This window comes from Cetorhinus maximus, chromosome 16, assembly GCF_964194155.1.
Source record: "Cetorhinus maximus chromosome 16, sCetMax3.hap1.1, whole genome shotgun sequence".
Taxonomy (NCBI): Eukaryota; Metazoa; Chordata; class Chondrichthyes; order Lamniformes; family Cetorhinidae; genus Cetorhinus; species Cetorhinus maximus.
In genome coordinates, this window is record NC_135894.1 from 103,925,675 (window position 1) to 103,946,014 (window position 20,340).

Here is a 20,340-nt window from a genome sequence, read left to right on the forward strand (position 1 = left end):
GAATCGGCTTTTCTTACAACATTGACCTTTCTGTAGTCTGTACAGAATCTGATCAAACCATCTGGTTTAGGCACTATCACAACAAGGGAACTCCAGCTGCTTTGGCTGAGTTCAAAGAGGTGATTTTCTAACATGTACTGGATCTCTGCTTTTGCCTGAGCCTGTTTCTCTGGCCCTAAGCGGTGAGGATGCTGTTTTATATGAGGGGATTCTCCTGTGTCCACATCATCTTTCGCTAAGGTTGTTTGTCCCTACAGACTCCTTTAAATGCTGTGAGAGCCCTTGTTAAGTCTTTTTGTTGTTCTGCATCTAAATATGAAAGCACAGTGTCTAATCTCCTGAATAGTTCAGTGTTCACTAACCAGATAATAGGAGGTTTGATTTGAGAATTCCCTAGGCCTCCCTCTGCCTCATCCTCACTCTCTCCTTCGCCCTCCACTGTCCTCACTACTGGACGGTGATATTGCTTCAATATTTTGATGTGACATCATCAATTCTTTCCTGCAGTCTGGGGTGTCAATCAAATAATTAACTGTACCAATCCTTTTGACAACTTTATATGGACCACTGAACCGTGCTTTCAGCTGTTGGCCCTGTAAAGGCAGTAATACGAACACATCATCCCCTGGTTGAAAGCCTCGAGTCACAGCATGCTTGTCTGCCCATTGCTTCACGGTTGTTTTGGGAAGTTTTAAGGTGTTCCTGAGCCACATTGCAGGCACTTGCGAGCCGCTCCTTGAACCCTACTACCATGGGATATTCGTCTCTCTATTCTAAAAACTTTTCTTTGATGAGTTTCAGAGGATCTCTCACCTCTGTCCATAAACTAACTCAAAAGGACTAAAACCGGTAGACTCGTTAGGTGCATCCCTAGTGGCAAACATAGAAATTCTAACCCCTTGTTCCAATCATGGGGAGAGTCTTGACAGAATGCCCTAATCATCATTTTGAGGGTCTGATGCTATCGTTCTAAAGCTCCTTGAGTTTGAGGGTTGGTGTCCTGAGGACTTTAGCTGTTTTATCTCCAGACTACTCATAACTTCCTGAAAAATCTTAGACATGAAATTGGAACCTTGATCAGACTGGATCTCAATTGGGAATCCCTATTGAGTGCAGAATTGGGTTAATTTTCTCTACCACTACATTGGCAGAAATTGTTCTCAAGGGAATGGCTTCTTGGAACTGAGTAGCTACATCCAGTATAGTGAGTATATATTGGTGCCTGCTTTTGTTTTTGGTAAAGGTCCCACACAGCCTACCAAGACCCTACTAAATGGTTCTCCAAAAGCTGGCATGGAAGTTAGAGGTGCCATTTGATTGCAGGTTGCAGTTTTCCCACAATCTGGCATTTATGACAGTTTTACAGAGCTGTACCACATCCGTGTGAAGATCAGTATAAACGCTGACTTATACATGCTTGGGTCTTTCGGCTCCCTGCATGTCTTGCCATGGGAATTTCATGAGCTATCCCATTGGGAAAAACACAATAGAAACTGGGAAATAAGAGTACGAGGTCTGAACTGGCGTTCCATTTTAAGGAATACAAGACCATTTCAGACCGGTACACTTATTTCCCAGTTTTTCCTGTCTTTTTCCTTCTGGGGTCCTTAATATTTCCTGATGACATTTGGGTGGTACCACTACCTGATGAACCACCATCCACTCCTCATCCGCAGGTCTGTGGGGAGGCCTCCACTTCCTCATCAGAATCCCACTTTGAACATACTAGCATTCTGGAACTCTTGCTTCAGCTTTGTTTTGAGCCCATTGTGCCACTTAACTCTGGATAGGCTTGCTGAGCCTCAAATCAGAAAAGACTTCCTGAACATTTCCTTCGGATTATCCAAATCCCCAAAGAAAGTTTCACTGGATATTGATTATTCATTGAGCCAATTGGGGCCAATTCTACCTCCGATGATGGAATCTGTTTAGTCATCGGTCAGGTCTTTTTTTATATTCATTCACGGGATGTGGGAATCGCTGGCTGGGCCAGCATTTATTGCCCATCCCTAATTGCCCTTGAGAAGGCGGTAGTGAGCTGCCTTCTTGAACCGCTGCAGTCCATGTGGTGTAGGTATGCCCACAGTGCTGTTAGGAAGGGAGTTCCAGGATTTTGACCCAGCAACAGTGAAGGAACGGTGATATATTTCCAAATCAAGATGGTGAGTGACTTGGAGGGGAACTTCCAGGTGGTGGTATTCCCACCTATCTGCTGCCCTTGTCCTCCTAGATGGTAGTGATTGTGGGTTTGGAAGGTGCTGTGAAAGGAGCCTTGGTGAATTCCTGCAGTGCATCTTGTAGATGGTACACACCGCTGCTACTGTGCATCGGTGGTGGAGGGAGTGAACGTTTGTGGATGTGGTGCCAATCAAGCAGGTCACTACACAAGAAGGAAAAATTCTTGGAACCTTTTCCTGCAACTACTCTGTCCCCTTGACCTCACTTGGTCTCTCCATAACTACTGGAGAAGCCACTACTTTCGCTCCAGCCAGATCATTTCTGAGGAGTAAGTCAACTCCATTTACAGGCAAACTATGAACAACACCCATGGTTACCATTCCAGACATTAGGTCACACTCCTAGTGCACCTGATACATAAGTATGGGTATATACCCAGGTGTGGCTCTGTGGTGCAATAGAAAGCACTTTGGATTTGTAGTCTATGATAGGTAAGGAATTCAAAAGGTGTGGGTTCAAGTGCCACCAGAGTAGAATTTTTAATGTGGTGAATATGGATTTTCAAAAGACATTTGATACAACAGATTGGTGAGCAAAATTCTAGCTTATGGAATAAAAGGGAAAGTAAGCACTTGGATAAGAAATTGGCTGAGTGACAGAAACAGAGAGTAATGATAATTGGTTGTTTTTCAAATTGGAGGAAGGTTTGTAGTGGAGTTCCTCAGGAATCAGTGTTGAGACCCTTGATCTTCCTGATATATATTAATGACCCAGACTATGGTGTGCAGGGCATGATTTCAAAATTTGAAGATGGTATGAAGATTGGAAATGTTGTCAACTATGATGGGGATAGTTTTGAACTTCAAAAGGACATAGACATGTTGGTGGATTAAGCAGGCAAGTGGCAGATGAAGTTCAATGCAGAGAAGTGTGAGGTGATTCGTTTTGGCAGGAAAGAAGTACTTTAGGCTTTATTAATGGGAGCATTGAGTGCAAGAGTAAGGACGTCATGTTGAACTTGTGTAAGAGACAAGTTAGGCCTCATCTGGAGTACTACATTCAGTTCTGTGCACCATACTTGAGGAAGGATGTGAAGGCTTGGAGTACAGAGGAGATTCACAAGGGATTCCCGGGATGAAGAACTGTAGCTATGAGGATAGAATGGAGAGGTTGGGAATGTTTTCCTTGGGGAAATGAAGGCTGAGAGGAGACTTGATAGAGGTATTGAAGATCCTGAGGGGTATGGACAGGGTAAATAGTGAGAATGTGTTCCCACTCAAGAGAACATCAAGAACTAGAGGGAACAGATTCAAAATAATGAGCAAAAGGAGTAGAAGTGATGTGAGGAAATTTTTTTCACCCAGAGGGTGGTTAGAGTCTGGAACAAACTTCCTGAGCGAGTGGTGGAGGCAGGTTCGATCGAGGTATTCAAAAGGGAATTGGGTTGCTACCTGAAAAGAGAGAATGTGCAAGGCTATGGGAATAAGGCAGGGGAGTGGGGTTAGGTAGAATCCTCTTTCAGAGAGCCAGTGCAGACTGGATGGGCCGAATGGCCTCCTCCTGCACTGTAAAGATTCTGTGATACTCCCATCTGTTACCATTCATTAAAAGCTTGGCATTTAATGAACTCTCTGGTGGAAGAATCATGCTTTTTCCCTGTAAAGGAGTTTGGGTAGCCCCTGTATCCCTAAATATGACTATAGGTTTACCTGCTTCACTTGAGGAATTAAGACTTCACAGAATCACAGAATCACACAGTGCTGAAGAGGCCTTTTGGCCCATCGAGTCTGCACCGACACATGAGAAAAACCTGACCTACCTACCTAATCCCATTTACCAGCACTTGGCCCATAGCCTTGAATGTTATGACATGGCAAGTGCTCATCCAGGTACTTTTTATAGGATGTGAGGCAACCCGACTCCACCACCCTCCCAGGTAGTGCATTCCAGACCGTCACCACCCTCTAGGTAAAAATGTTTTTCCTCACATCCCCCTAAACCTCCTGCCCCTCACCTTGCACTTATGTCCCCTTGTGACTGACCCGTCAACTAAGGGGAACAGCTGCTCCCTATCCACCCTGTCCATGCCCCTCATAATCTTGTACACCTCGATCAGGTCGCCCCTCAGTCTTCTCTGCTCCAATGAAAACAACCCAAGTCTATCCAACCTCTCTTCATAACTTAACTGTGTCACCCCAGGCAACATCCTGGTGAATCTCCTCTGCACCCCCTCCAGTGCAATCACATCCTTCCTATAATGCGGCGACCAGAACTGCACACAGTACTCCAGCTGTGGCCTCACCAAGGTTCTATACAACTCCAACATGACCTTCCTACTTTTGTAATCTATGCCTCGATTGATAAAGGCAAGTGTCCCATATCCCTTTTTCACCACCCCACTAACATGCCCCTCCGCCTTCAGAGATCTATGGACACACACGCCAATGTCCCTTTCTTCCTCAGAACTTCCTAGTGTCATGCTGTTCATTGAATACTTCCTTGTCAAATTACTCCTTCCAAAGTGTATCACCTCACACTTTTTAGGGTTAAATTCCATCTACCACTTATCTGCCCATTTGATCATCCTGTCTATATCTTCCTGTAGCCGAAGACAGTCAACCTCACTGTTAACCACCCGGCCAATCTTTGTGTCATCCACAAACTTACTAATCCTATCCCCAACATAGTCATCTATGTCGTTTATATAAATGACGAATAATAGGGGACCCAGCACCGATCCCTGTGGTACGCCACTGGACACTGGCTTCCAGTCACTAAAGCATCCTTCTGTCATCACCCTCTGCCTCCTACAACTAAGCCAATTTTGAATCCACCTTATCAAATTACCCTGTATTCCAAGTGTATTTACCTTCTTTATAAGTGTCCCATGTGGGACCTTGTCAAAGGCTTTGCTGAAATCCATATAAACTACATCAACTGCACTACCCTCATCTACACACCTGGTCACCTCCTCAAAAAAATTCAATCAAATTTGTTAGGCATGACCTCCCTCTGACAAAGCCATGCTGACTATCCCTGATCAAACCTTGCCTCTCCAAGTGGAGATAGATACTCTCCTTCAGAATTTTCTTCAATAGTTTTCCTACCACTGATGTGAGACTCACTGGCCTGTAGTTCCCTGGCTTATCTCTACAACTCTTCTTAAATAGCAGAACCACATTAGCTGTTCTCCAGTCCTCTGGCACCTCCACTGTGGCCAGAGAGGAATTAACGATTTGGGTCAGAGCCCCTGCGATCTCCTCCCTTGCCTCCCTTGCAGTTAACTTGATGTTACTTGCAGTAACTTGCAGATACTTTTCCTTTTGACAAGAATTTCCTGTAGCCTTCAGGTATCCTGTTCACCTCCGCTGCACTCACAGTCATGTTTGTACTTGGTTTTACAGCTGCAGTCAGAGCTACAGGTTGGTATGTAGTACTCTTTGCCTGGGCCCTTTTCTCTGCGTCAATCTTGTGTACCGCAGTAAGTCCCATAGATTTATCCCATAACTTCCAGCAATTCGCAAGAAGATGTCCTACCATACAGCACTGGGAACACCTAAGCCTTCAGATGTCACTCCCACCCTCAGAGCTTTCCTTTCTGGTCTGAGGAGGAGATTCTGCTACATTCCCAGCCGACCTTTCTTGTCCCTGGCTACTTGCCTTCTTGTCACTCTCCCACCTTCTATCCTTCTCAGCTTTGTGGAGATGGTGGAAAAACAGTTTGGGCTTGTGGACAAACTGGTAATCGCCGTCTATCTCAGCTGCCTGTCTAGCTGTTGAAACCTTCTGGTTCTCTCGATAGGATCTTACCAATGAAGGGAGCGAAGTTTTAAATTCCTCCAGAGAATTATTTCCCGATGTGGCCTCTACTGTTAGTGCCCATATCCAACAATTGAATTCTATATACGTCTGCCCAGGCTATTTCCAGAGATTCCATCATTTCTGCTTCAGGGACCAACTCATAAGCAGCGAGAATAGCCTTTTTTGCCATCTCATAATCTGTATAAGCCTCTTCAGAAAGCAAGGCATAAAGTTTGTGAGCTCTGCCAGCCAATCTGCTTCGCATAACCAATGTCCAGTTTTCTTTTTACCATGCCATCTGCTTAGCTATCTTTTCAAAAGAAATGAAAAATGCCTCTACACCCCTTTCCTCAAACTTTGGGAGGGCTTGTACAAATTTAAACAACTCCCCACTGGGTCTTAGGCTAGATTCAGGATCTTCCCCATCAATCCTTCCCCCGGAGTCAAGGCCAGCCATTTGTTTAGTTCCAGCACTGTAACCTTTTCTTTGCCCCTTTCTTCTCGTTCTTTTTATTTTTCTCTTGCCCTTTCTCTCTGTCTTTCTGCTCATCCCTCCTAAATTCAAGTTGTAGCTTCTTTGCTGTCTCCTGCCTTTCTCTTTGCTCCCTTTGAAATGCTCTCTCTTTTTCCTTTTCCTTTGCCTAAAATTCTGCTTCCAGTTTCTGTTCTAACTGCACCGATGTAAACTTGTCTCCTTCTGATTCTGCAGCTTCCTCTGGTTCTTTCACTTCCGTATTCAGATTTTTGGAAACTAGTTTTAGAAGATCAGCTTTCTTAGCTCTCATTCTAACTTCTATCTGTAACTGTTCCACCACATTCGCTAATTAGGCAATGGTTAATATCATTAAGGAATTATAATTTAACCTTGGCTACTCTGAAAACTCACTTGCCTCAAAAGTAGCCATTCTGCTCATCTAATTTTTACTCCAATACAGAAGAAACCTGGCTGGTGTCTTTTACCCTTTGATCCTTTCCCAATTATACATTTTTGTCTCAGGTTAATCCTGGACGAGCCCCAATTATATGTTACGACTGAAATGGGAGGATTGCGTTGTCTGTCTCTAGTTCCACTACTCCATGGGTCACACATATTTAAATGATGTTTCCAGCCAGTCTATACAGCCCAATATGTACTTTACCTATTATTTTCGGAATGACCACTCAATGTCCCAGTTCCTTCAAGAAAACAAATTGGACATAAGAGCTGAACTCCCGAGGTGAGGTGAGACTAAGTGCCCTTGTCATCAAGGCAGCATTTGACCGAGTGTGGCATCAAGGAGCCCTAGCAAAACTGGAGTCAATGGGAATCGGGGGGAAAGCTCTCCGTTGTTTGCAGTCACACCTAGCACAAAGGAAGATGGTTGTGGTTGTTGGAGATCAATCATCTCAGCTCCTGGACATCACTGCAGGAGTTCCTCAGGGTAGTGTCCTTGGCCCAACCACCTTCAGCTGCTTCATCAATGATCTTCCTTCCATCATAAGGTCAGAAGTGGGGATGTTCGCTGATGATTGCACAATGTTCAGCACCATTCGCGATTCCTCAGATACTGAAGCAGTTCATGTCCAAATGCAGCAAGACCTGGACAATATCCAGGCTTGGGCTGACAAGTGGCAAGTAACATTCATGCCACACAAGTGTCAGGCAATGACCATCTCCAACAAGAGAGAATCTAACCATTACCCCTTGACATTCAATGGTATTACCATCACTGAATACCCCACTATCAACATCCTGGAATTACCATTGACCAGAAACTGAACTGGACTAACCATATAAATACTGTGGCTACAAGAGCAGGTAAGAGGCAAGAAATCCTGCGATGAGTAACTCATCTCCTGACTCCCCAAAGCCTGTCCACCATCTACAAGGCACAAATCAGGAGTGTAATGGAATACTCCCCACTTGCCTGGATGAGTGCAGCTCCCACAACACTGAGGAAGCTTGACACCATGAAGGACAAAGCAGCCCACTTGATTGGCGCCACGTCCACAAACATTCACTCCCTCCACCACTGATGCACAGTAGCAGCAGTGTGTACCATCTACAAGATGCACTGCAGGAATTCACCAAGGCTTCTTCAACAGCACCTTCCAAACCCACGACCGCTACCATCTAGAAGGACAAGGGCAGCAGATAGATGGGAACACTACCACCTGAAAGTTCCCTTCCAAGTCACTCACCATCCTGACTTAGAAATATATCACCGTTCCTTTACTGTCACTGGGTCAAAATCCTGGAACTCCCTCTCTAACAGCACTGTGGGTGTACCTACAACACATGGACTGCAGCGGTTCAAGAAGGCAGCTCACCACCACCTTCTCAAGGGCAACTAGGGATGGGCAACAAATGTTAGCCCGGCCAGCGAAGCCCACATTCTGTGAATGAATAAAAAAACAGATTTGTCAAGTAGAAGGCAAAGCTTATTAACATGCAGTCTGAAATATGAAAGTATAATAATTATTCTTACCAAATACCCTAACTCACCCACAAATAATAAAATAAATCGAGGAATTCTGCCAAATGGTTAAAAGTCAATGGTTTAAGGGAAAAGGATAGATGGTGGAGTCCTTGAAATGGTGTCTGGGTTATACAGTTTGTTTCTCAGCGCTGTTCTGCGAAACAATCGATAACTCTTACACTACTTTTCAGGCTGGCTTTGAGGAAAACCTGCAGTCAGTCAATTTCAGAATGTAGAACGACTTTGGAGCAACTTCCATTCAATCTTTGCCTTGGACTGGGCCAGAATCTTCAGGAGCTGTTGTCTTCTTTACTCAAGCAGTTTCCTCCCCAAAACAAAAGCCAGTCTACCAGCTTTTAAACACAGTTTTCAAGACCTTTTTTCTCGAAGCCATAAACAACCATGTGACCCTTTTGTAATCAGTCCACCAGGATCAAGAGGTTCCCAGCTGCTTTAAAACTGCTTAATTACCTTTTCCTGTAAAATGCTGTCTTTTCCAGGAACAGCAGCAACCAGAGTCCTCATTAGCATTAACCCCTTAAGGGACAGTGTCTTTTAAAAACACAAATTCTTCCAGAATGTTCTTAGTCCTTGAAGATGAACCATTTTCCCGTGATTAAAGCATTTATGACATTTGTCAAAGATGATTTCCCTTTTATAAATCCATGTTGACTCTGCCCAATCATGTCATTATTTTCCAAGTGTCCAGTTATCACATCCTTTATAATAGATTCTAACATTTTCCCTAATACTGATGTCAAACTAACAGGTCTGTAGTTCTCTGTTTTCTCTCTCCCTCCCTTCCTAAATAATGGGGTTACATTTGCTACTTTCCAGTCCACAGGAACCTTTCCAGAATCTATAGAATTTTGAATGATAACTACCAATATATCCACTATCTCTACAGCCACCTCCTTCAACACCCTGGGATGTAGCTTATCAGGTCCAAGGGATTTATCAACCTTCAATCCAATTAACTTTTCGAGTGCTACCTCCTTAATAATGCTCATTTCTTTCAGTTCCTCATTTTCACAAGTCCCTTGGTGCCCTAGTATTCACAGAATCACAGAATCACACAGTGCAGAAAAGTCCTTTCGGCCTTACCTGGTCTGGCCTACATGTGACTCCAGACCCACAGTAATGTGGTTGACTCTTAACTGCCCTCTGATGGGCAATAAATGCTGGCCTAGCCAGTGACGCCCGCACAAATGAATAAAAAAACACTCCGGGGATTCATCCTCCACAGCATTAGAGCTAATCAGGTTTAACTGAAGTGTATAAAATAATGAGGGCTCTGGATAGAGTGGATAAGAAGGAGCTATTTCCCAGAGGACATGGACTTAGGGTAAGAAGTAGGAAGTTTCGAGGGGATTTGAAGGTAAATGCTTTCATCCAGAGGGTGTCAGGGATCTGTAACTCAGGGTGGGAGAGGCAGAAAGCCTCGTAACATTTGTAAAGTAGTTGGAAATGCAAACCTCTACCCCCCCTCCCCCCCCCGCCCCCCCGGCTATCGGCTAAGAGAGGGAAGATAGGATTTGGCTTGATGGCTCTTTGTCAGGTGACACAAACACGATGGCCGAATTGGCCCCCTCCTTCCACGCTGTAAATTTCCATGATTCTATGATAGGTTTCTGACAGGGAAAGCAGGTGCTTTTTGATCACATTGAATGTTTTACTACCTTGCTCACTTGGTTAGTGGGAGAGGTTCATGAAGTAAATATACACTTGTGAGGTACATGTACCTGTGAAGGACTTTCCACTAAAATTTGTGCCTGTGGTTATATTGTTGTCACCATGGCAACACTTGTGGCTAACTCACTTGCATTGCCAATTGGGATGACAATTATCAATGAATGAGTTAACAAGTGCTCCCTTTTTAAAGGGACACAAATGGTAAATTGTAACTTATAATTAAAGTAAACTTGCCAAATTAAATCGAAATGTGGTCCCTGGTGTCTACAACGCACTCCAGCCCTTTGTATTTCCCAGCAGTGTCAGTGTCAGAAAGCCTCCAATGTACACACGGTCACTGTGTTACCCCTCTCCAAAATACACAGGCATGGACATTGGAGACAAAGAGAGCTGGACATTGGGGCCAAATGACCCGCACCTATGGCTAGGCAGCGATTTCTATAGGACAACAATGGTCAGCTCCATCTGAAACGATTGCCCTAGTTTGGGGGAACGTTTGTTGCTGGCACTAAGCGCATGAAAGGGAAAGTGTTTCATTTTGCACATCTGTTCGAGAAAGATGAAAGAAACAGAAGCGGTGGCAAAGGCTGGGGTTTTCAGTGTTAAGCTGCATATGTCATGGGGTAGTCGATGGATCAACAGTGGATATTCTTATTGCAGAAGCATAGAACAGAAAAGGCATAGACAGCAACTGCTTAATTGTGATAGCAGCAACTTCAGGATTACTGATTTTAATCAGCCCTGCCTGTTTGCCACCAAAGAGAGTGAGAAAATATCTTTTGGTAGTTCCAATCCAGTCATTGTCTGAGAGGAGCTGATGCAATGAGCATGCAAATTAATTTCTAAATCTGCGCTACAAACTGACAGTGCATGATAAGGTCAACTCGCTCAGCAGTTTGGGCAAAATAGAATCCTTATTAATCGTTACTATTTCTAATTAATTTGCCTAAACACAGCAAGCTGTTACCCAAGACTTACTCTCCTGTGTTTCTTTCAGCTCTGAGGGATAATCGGATTGAGCTGGTCCGGTCTTCATGGCACGAGCTGAGCATTAACATCAGTGACGTCACACTGTCAGATGAAGGCCAGTACACGTGTTCCCTGTTCACTATGCCCGTGAAGACTGCCAAAGCCTTTCTCATAGTGCTGGGTGAGTATTACACAAATCGACAATGGAATCACAGCACAGAAACAAGCCATTCAGCCCAACTGTTCCATGCCAGTGTTTATGTTCCACACGAGCCTCCTCCCAGCCTACTTCACCCTATCAGCTTATCCTTCTTTTCCTTTCTCCCTCAGATATTTATCCAACTTCCCCTTAAATACACCAATGTAATTCACCTCAAACACTCCCTGTGGTAGCGAGTTCCACATTCTCACTACTCTCTAGGTAAAGAAGTTTCTCCTGAATTCCCGATTGAGTTTATTAGTAGCTATCTTATATTTATGGTCCCTAGCTTAGGGAATGTGGAAGCATCTTCTCTACGTCTACCCTATCGAACGCCTTCAGAATATATAGCGCTTTCTCATGAGTGCTGGGTATCTCAAAATGCTTCACAGCTAATGAAGTACTTTTTAAAGTGTAGTCATTGTTGTAATGTTGGAAACACAACAACCAATTTGCGTGCAGCAAACTCTCCAAAACAGAAATGTGATGATGCCCAGATATTCTGTTTTGTTATGTTGATTGAGGGATAAATATTGGCCAGGACACAAGGTAGAACTCCCCTGCTCTTCATCAAAATAGTGGATATAGGACCTTTTACATGCACCTGAGAGGGCAGCCAGGGCCTCGATTTAAAATCTCACCTGAAAGACAGTGCCTCCAACAGTGCTGTACTCCCTCATTAATGCACTGGTTGTGTCAGCCTGGATTTTTGTGCTTAAATCCTGGAGTTGAATGAAACAATAATGTTGTAAGGGTGGCCGAGTTATTACTATTAATAATAGAGTTGATCTGCAGATACTTCTTGGATGGAAACATTAAGCTTATTTACAATATACTCAGCAGCAACTACACATGTGCTTTCTATCTCAACCCTAACTGCTGAGGTAGCCAGCTACTCTCCTATTGGGTACTACAGATCATATGATCTCTCTGAGTATGTATTATTGTTAAAGGTACATTACACTAACTAAAACCATAATTATTACATTCCTCCCCCTTTAACTCGGCTATAAGTATTATATTTACAAGTACATATTTTTTAAGACAACATAATATTTACACTGGGTAAGGGATTTACAAGTTCAGTCTTTCAGATGGTTTCCTGGTATGTGTGAAGTACCTCAGCTCTGCAACTTCAGATGCCTTGTCATGAACCTCCTTTTCCGGAGTTGCCTAAACATCAAGTGCTTTGATGGGCACTTGTAGTTCTGTAACCTCAACTCATACAGGAACACCAGACATGTCAGGAAGGGTGATATGGTGTAGTTTTTACATGAGTGATACCACTGAGGCTGATAAATGGTTGAAGCTCAACACTCGTAAATGCCGTGCTGTTATCACAAACAACTACTTCTGGTAGTCCGTGAATGGCAAAACTCTGACATAGTTTCTCAATTGTAGCGCCTGATGTTGGTGACTTCACCTCATATACGTCCAACCATTTTGAATAGACATCAACAACGAGCGGAAACGTTGTTCCCAGGAAAGGTCCAGCATCGTCAATGTGTAACTGCATCCGGGGTCTACCTGGCCACTCCCATGGGTGTAATGGAGCTGTCACTGGCAACTTTTGCAGTTGCTGACATTGCACACAATGCTTTACTAAACTCTCTATTTTGCCATCCGTCCCTGGCCACCATAAATAGCTGCATGCTATGGTCTTCATTTGGGAAATTCCTGGATGGGCTCTGTGTAATTCAATGAAAAGAGGCTCCCTTCCCTTTGGAGGAACTATCACTCATGCACCCCACAATAAGATGTCATCCTGACTGGTTATTTCATGTCTTCTGTTGAAGTACAGTTTCATTTCATTAGATACAGGCTCCTGTGACCAACCCTGTAGCACTTGTTCTCGTACTTGAGATAGGACTGGGTCCCAAATTGTCCAGTCTCTGTCGAGCACATACCGGCAAGGAATCGAAGAAATTTAACAGTAAACCAAGTTCCTGTGGAACTGGGACGTGCTCATCATTTTCTTGTAAAGGCAAATGACTAAGGGCATCAGTGTTTGCGATTTGATTGCCAGGCCTATGTACGAAAGTGTATTTGTATACTGCCAGAATTAAGGCCCTATTAGTATTTCTGTATCTTCTTTCTATGTGCCTCTTCTTTCCAGCACAGACTTTAATCCCGGCCTTCTTTTTGACTTCGCTATTGGCCAGACTTCTCTCAGATGCAAGATCAACTTGCCTGAGCTCAGTGACTGAGTCTCCCAAAATTTCTTTATCTGTCTGCTTCTTGGAAAATTTTGCGACTTTTGCTTCCAAAGCCTCTTTGTCTTCATTTAGCTGATTCTTCAGCTCTTCCATCTCTTTTTTGTATTTGTTTGCTGCCTCCTGGAAAATTGAACATTGTTATGCTTTCTCTGCCAACTCATTCTTCAGTTTGCTCAGACAGGTTCTGAATTCTTTCTCTTTCTCTCCATACTTTTCCCGAGGTACAAACTTTGACTTAAGGAAATCTTGTAGTATGTGAATGTCTTTCAACAGGTTTTCTTTTTCCCTGTGAAGGTTGTTGACCTCGTCTCAAACTCTGTCATCATGCAGGGTCTCTTTGAGTTCCTTCTGCTGTTCTTCTAGGTTTTGACTTAAGACAGCCTGCATTTCTTCAGGTTGTTGAGTCCTTACACACTCCTTTTTCAAAACAGGAATGCTTCCAGCTTCCTTTTGGAATCTCAGTGGCCAATTATGGTTTATTTCCCTTGGCCAATTTTACCCTAGAAGGCTTGGTCCTCTGCCTCTCAATACCAACACTGGTAGCTTTGCCGATTGGCTTCCATAATGGACAGTTACTCTGCTTATGCCTTTTTCCATGAAAGTCTTCACCGTTGTATGTTTTGAACTTGGCAGCTGTTTGTTCTAAACTTAATTGACGTTCATCATTACTCAGATATCTTAAGGTATCTTCCCCAATTACTGTAATGGAAGCTCCTGTGTCTACTTCCATTTTAACAGGTTTGCTATTTACTTTCACTGTGACAAATATTGGTTTTGTCTTTCCAACTTCCAGATTAAACAACGAGTAAATGTCTTAATTTGTTGTTTCAGGCTCTTCTACATTGTAGATTTCATTGGGTTTCTTCTCGTGTTTACAAACCTGTTAGAATCTTTCCTTGCACTGCCTCATCATATGTCCATTTCTGTGACAATAGTAGCATTTGACTTTTTTAAACTGCCAATTGCTAAAAGACTGATTATTTCCATCTTCGTTAAAATTATTCTTCAATTTTGTTGCTAAGTTATTTTTCTTTATTCTTTGGCTAGTGGGGGCTGTTTCCCGCTTCTCGGCAGAGTCTTGCATTTTTATGCCCTTTTTGGCTGGGGGTTCCCTCCCGATGTGGGGGACGGTGCCATTTTGCACGCCCTGTATTGCTTTTGAATCTTTTACTGTGCTTTCCATGGCCAGTGCTATCTCCAGCACCTTCTTTAAATCCAGATTCACTTCAGACAATAATCTTTTCTCATTCACACCACACACTAAACGATCTCTAAGCATGTCGTTTAGAGTCATACCAAACTCACAATGTTCCATTAGCTGCTTCAAATTTGCCACATAACAGGCAATTGTCTCACCTGGGACTCTATTTCGCAAATCAAACCTGAACCTCTGCACCGTGACTGAGGGCTTGGGTTGAAAATGACCCTTCACGAGGTCCACAAATTCATCGAAATTCTTCGAACCTGGGGCACTGGGTGCCGTCAAACTTCGAATCGGACTGTAGGTTTTGCTCCCACGAGTACTCAAAAGGGCCATTCACCTCTTCTCTTCCCCTGTAATCTCGATCGCTTGAAAAAAGAACGCGAGGTGTTCAATGTAATGAGACCAATTGTCTGTGGCTGGTTTAAAAGGGTCAATTCTCCCAAATTGTGGCATTTTGAGAAGGGATTACTTCTTCAATTCTAACAGAGCTTGCTACTTACAATCATTGGGCAAGGCCAATTTCTTTTTAATTTGACTTCTTCTGTTCAATCCTGTTTTATCATCATCGCCAGTTTGTTGTAAGGGTGGCCGAGTTGCTACTACTAATAGAGTTGATCCGCAGGCACTTCTTGGGTGGAAACATTAAGTTACTACACGCGTGCTTTCAGCTCCAACTCTATCTCTACACTGACTGCTGAGGTAGTCAGCTACTCTCCTATTGGTTACCACAGATCATGTGATCTCTCCTAGCAAGTATTATTCTTAAAGGTACATTGCACACTAAATGAAACCATAATTACTACAAATAACTAGAGATGTAGAAGAAATGTTTTGAAGTAGCCCAAAAGCCATTTCTTCCTGTATTGCTTTAAATCCAGTTGATAACAGCAAACAAAATGATGCAGGCATTGTCATGTTGCTCTCTGGGGAGGATGCTATTTCTCTATCTCAGGGCCCTTCCTCTCCAGTTGGCCAGTTAGATCCTGGGGATCCCCAAACACTAGATTATTTTAAACCCCATCCCCCACTCCCCACTGTGTGGCGTTCCCAGTATAGAGGGCTCACTGAGTCATTCGCCTGTATATCTGGTGTGGCAAAATGGGACTGTGAGTTCACAACACAAACGTCATTGAAAAGTTGAGCACTGCCGAGAAGCTGCAGTAAGTTAGTCATCTACACTCCAATGTACTGTTTAATCATTCACTGACATGAATCCTTTAACCTTCAGTTACAATTCATCCAAAAACAGCTTCTGATGCTCAGCTTTAGGTAAATTATAAGCTTGAATTGGCTACTGGTAAATGCAATTTACTTCAGTCTAGATTAGAGGACAGTGCACATCTAATGAAAACAAATTAAATGTGACATTCGATTGATACAGGAATATGGAAAATGTAATTATCCTGTGGGAAGAAAGAATGAAACAAACGGAAAGAGGGCTGTTTATTGAAAGGTGACAATTTGAAAAATAAATTATTGTACTACTTCAGTGGAACATACAGACAGATTTATCTTGTTAATTACACCTATTTCTGATACACTACTAAACACAGTCACTATTTAACAAATTACTGCAGAGGGGGCAGACAAACAGAGAGCTGGAAAAGCACAGCAGAATCTGTCAGAACCAGGTGTCCACACAGAGTGTTAACCTGTTCCTGGTGATCATCGGAACATAGGAGCAGGAGCAAGCCATTCAGCCCATCGAGACTGCTCTGCCATTCAATATGATCCTGGCTGATCATCCACTTCAATGCCTTTTCCCCCGCACTATCCCCATATCCCTTTATGTCACTGGTATTTAAAAACCTGTCAATCTCTGCTTAAAACATACTCAATGACTGAGCTTCCACAGTCCTCTGGGGTAGAAAATTCCAGAGATTCACAACCCACCGAGTAAAAAAAAAACTCCTCATCTCGGCCCTAAGTATCTTCCCCCTTATTTTGAAATTGTTTTCCCTGGTTCTAGACTCCCCAGCATCTTACCTGCATCCACTCTGTCTATCCCTTTAAGTATTTTGTAGGCTTCAATGAGATCGCCTCTCATTCTTCAAAACTCTAGAGAATAAAGGCCCAGTTTCCCAAATCTCTCTTCATAAGACAGTCCCACCATCCCCGGAACAAGTCTGGTGAACCTTCGGTGCACTCCCTCTGTGGCAATAATATCCTTTCTGAGGTAAGGGGACCAAATCTGCACACACTACTCCAGGTGTGGTCTAACCAAAGTTCTATACACTTGAAGTAAGACTTTGCTACTTCTGTACTCAAATCCTCTCGCGATAAAGGCTAACACTCCATTAACCTTCCTAATTGCTCGCTACACCTGCATGTTAGTCTTCAGTGACTTATTGACGAGGACACCCAGGTCCCTTTGTGCATCTAATCTCTCACCATTTAAGAAATACCCCGCACATCTGTTCCTCCTTAGAAAGTGGATAACCTCACATTTTTCCACATTATATTCCATATACTCCTGCTCATATTTCTTATGTTCTTTTGTTCTTATATGCCACGTTCTTAACCACTCACTAAGTCTGTCCAAATCTCCTTGAAGCAGTTTTGCATCTTCTTCACAACACATATTCCCAGCTAGCTTTGTGTCATCCACGAACTTGGAAATATTACATTTGGTCCCCACATCCAAATCATTGATATATATTGTGAACAGCTGGGGCCCAAGTACTGATCTGCGGTATCTCACCAGTCACAGTCTGCCAACACGAGAATGACCTGTTTATTCATACTCTGTTTTCTGCTTGTTAACCAATCCTTAATCCATGTCAGTATATTGCCTCCTATCCCATATGCTTTTATTTTGCTAATCAACCTCCTGTGGGGAACCCTATCAAAAGCCTTCTGAAAATCCAAGTACACTACATCCACCAACTGTCCTTTATTAATTCTGTTAGTACCATCTTCAAAAAACTCCAACAGGTTCATTTCTCATTCATAAATCCATGTTGACTCTGCCCAATCAGATCATGATTATCCAAGTATCCATTTATCACATCCTTTATAATAGATTCTAGCATTTTCTCTACTATTGATATAAGGCTAACAGGTCTGTAGTTCCCTGTTTTCTTTCTCTCCCCCTTCGTAAATAGTGGGGTGACATTTGCTACCTTCCAATCTTAAGGAACCATTTCAGAATCTATAGAATTTTGGAAGATGATGACCAGTACCTCCACTATCTCCATAGCAACCTCTTTCAACACTCTGGTGTGTGAAATATCAGGTCCTGGGGATTTATCAACCTTTAGTCCCATTAATTTCTCCAATACAACCTTCTTACTAATACTAATTTACTTAAATTCCTCATTCTTCCTAATCCCTTGGATCTCTAATTCTGGGAGATTTCCTGTATCCTCCTCTGTGAAGACAGACACAAAGTAATCATTTAGCTTCTCTGCCATTTCTCTATTTCCCTTTATAAATTCTGCCTGTAATAGACACCCATTTATTTTAGCCAAAAGTTTCCTTGTCATGTACCGATAGAAGTTTTATCTTTTTGCTAGTTTGCATTCATATTCTATTCTCTCTCTCTTTATCAGCTTCTTGGCCCTCCTTTGCTGTATTCTAAAATGCTCCAAACCCTGAGGTTTACCACGATTTCTGGCAACTTTATAAGCCTTTTCTATTAATCTTATACAATCTTTAACTTCCTTTGTTAGCCATGGTTGACTGGCATTTTTGGGTTTTTGTCCCTTGAAGGAATGTATAATTGCTGTAATCTATGTAACAATTTGTTAAAGATTATCCATTGCCTGTGTACTATCATACCTTTTAATGTATTTTCCCAATCCACCTCAGCCAGTATGCCCCTCATACCTTCATAATTTCCCTTGTTCAGATTTAGCACCCTGGCTTCAGATTGAACTACCTCACTTTCAAACATAATGTAAAATTCTATCGTATTATGGTCACTCATCTCTAAAGGATTAATAGCAAGGTTATTAATTAGCCATTTCTAGTTAGATAATACTAGATCTAAAACAGCCTGTTTTCTGATTGTTTCCTCAACATACTGCTGTAGAAAACCATCCCTAACACTCCAGAAACTCGTCTTCCACAGCATTAGTGCTGATTAGATTTACCCAGTCTATATGCAGATTGAAGTCACCCATGATTACTGTATTATCAATGCTACATGCTTCTCTAATCTCCTGATTAATACCATGCCCCACACTACCACAACTGTTTGGTGGCCTATAAAAAAACTCATACCAGTGTTTGCTGCCCCTTGCTATTTCTTAGCTCCACCCGAACAGATTCCACATATTGTTCTTCAGATCTGAGACCCTCCTTTACTAATGTAATGATCCCATCCCTTATTATCAGAACAATCTATCTCCTTTTCCTTTTTGCCTGTCCTTCCTAAATGTCGAATATCCTGAAAATCAGTTTCCAGTCTTGGTCACTCTATAGCCATATTTCTGTAATGGCAAATAGAGCACAGCCATTTATCACTATTTGTGCCTTTACATCATCCACCTTGTTGCGAATGTGGCGTGTATTCAAGTAGAGTGCCCTTAACTTTGTCTTTTTGACATCATCACACATTCTAAGCCTTGTTGAAGCTTGCCTTCGCTTCGCCTGCCTTCTAATTACGCTGCTCATTTTTCTACTTCCTGTTACCAGCTTCACTTCCTTCCAATTTGAGCTACCCCTCAGGTTCCCATCACCCTGCCGAGCTAGTTTAAACCCTCTCACAGAAACACAGAAACATAGAAAATAGGAGCAGGAGTAGGTCATTCGGCCCTTCAAGCCTGCTCCGCCGTTCAATATGATCATGGCTGATCCTCGATCTCAACACCGTACTCCCGCTCTCTCCCCATACCCCTTGATGCCTTTAGAGTCCCGAAATCTATCTATTTCCTTCTTAAATATATTCAGTGACTTGGCCTCCACAGCTTCTGTGGTAGAGAATTCCACAGGTTCACCACCCTCTGAGTGAAGAAGTTTCTCCTCATCTCAATCCTAAATGGTCTACCCGGTATCCTGAGACTGTGACCCCTTGTTCTAGATCCCTCAGCCAGAGGAAACATCACCCCTGCATCCAGTCTGTCCAACTCTGTCAGAATTTTATATTTTTCAATGAGATCTCCTCTCACTCTTCTAAACTCCAGTAAATACAGCCCTACAGCCCAATCTCTCCTCATACGATAATCCTGCCATTCCAGGAATCAGTCTGGTGAACTTTCGCTGCACTCCCTCTATGGCAAGTATATCCTTTCTTAAGTAAGGAGACCAAAACTGCACACAATACTCCAGATGTGGTCTCACCAAGGCCCTGTACAGCTGCAGTAAGACATCCTTGCTCCTGTACTCATGTCCTCTCGCAATGAAGGCCAACAGACCATTTGCCTTCTTAACTGCTTGCAGCACCTGCATGCTTGCTTTCAGTGATTGGTGTACAAGGACACCCAGGTCCCTTTGTACATCAACATTTCCCAATCTATCACCATTTAAATAATACTCTGCCATTCTGTTTTTTCTACCTAAGTGGAGAACTTCACACTTATCTACATTATACTGCATCTGCCATGTATTTTCCCACACATTCAACTTGTCTAAATTGCCTTGAAGCCTCTTAACACCGTCCTCACCGCTCACATTCCCATC

At 42.9% G+C, this 20,340-nt stretch overlaps 1 protein-coding gene across 3 annotated transcripts in view; it reads left to right on the forward strand.

The window, feature by feature from the left end:
- Positions 1-11,175: 11,175 nt before the first annotated feature.
- LOC144691862 (cell adhesion molecule 2-like) overlaps positions 11,176-20,340 on the forward strand; it is a 561,087-nt gene continuing 551,922 nt past the window's right edge. For all 3 annotated transcript variants that reach the window (XM_078560433.1, XM_078560434.1, XM_078560435.1), the window contains exon 1: positions 11,176-11,280. In XM_078560433.1, coding sequence (XP_078416559.1) covers positions 11,241-11,280 — 40 coding nt within the window. In that variant the 5' untranslated portion in view covers positions 11,176-11,240. The remainder of the gene's footprint in view (positions 11,281-20,340) is intronic.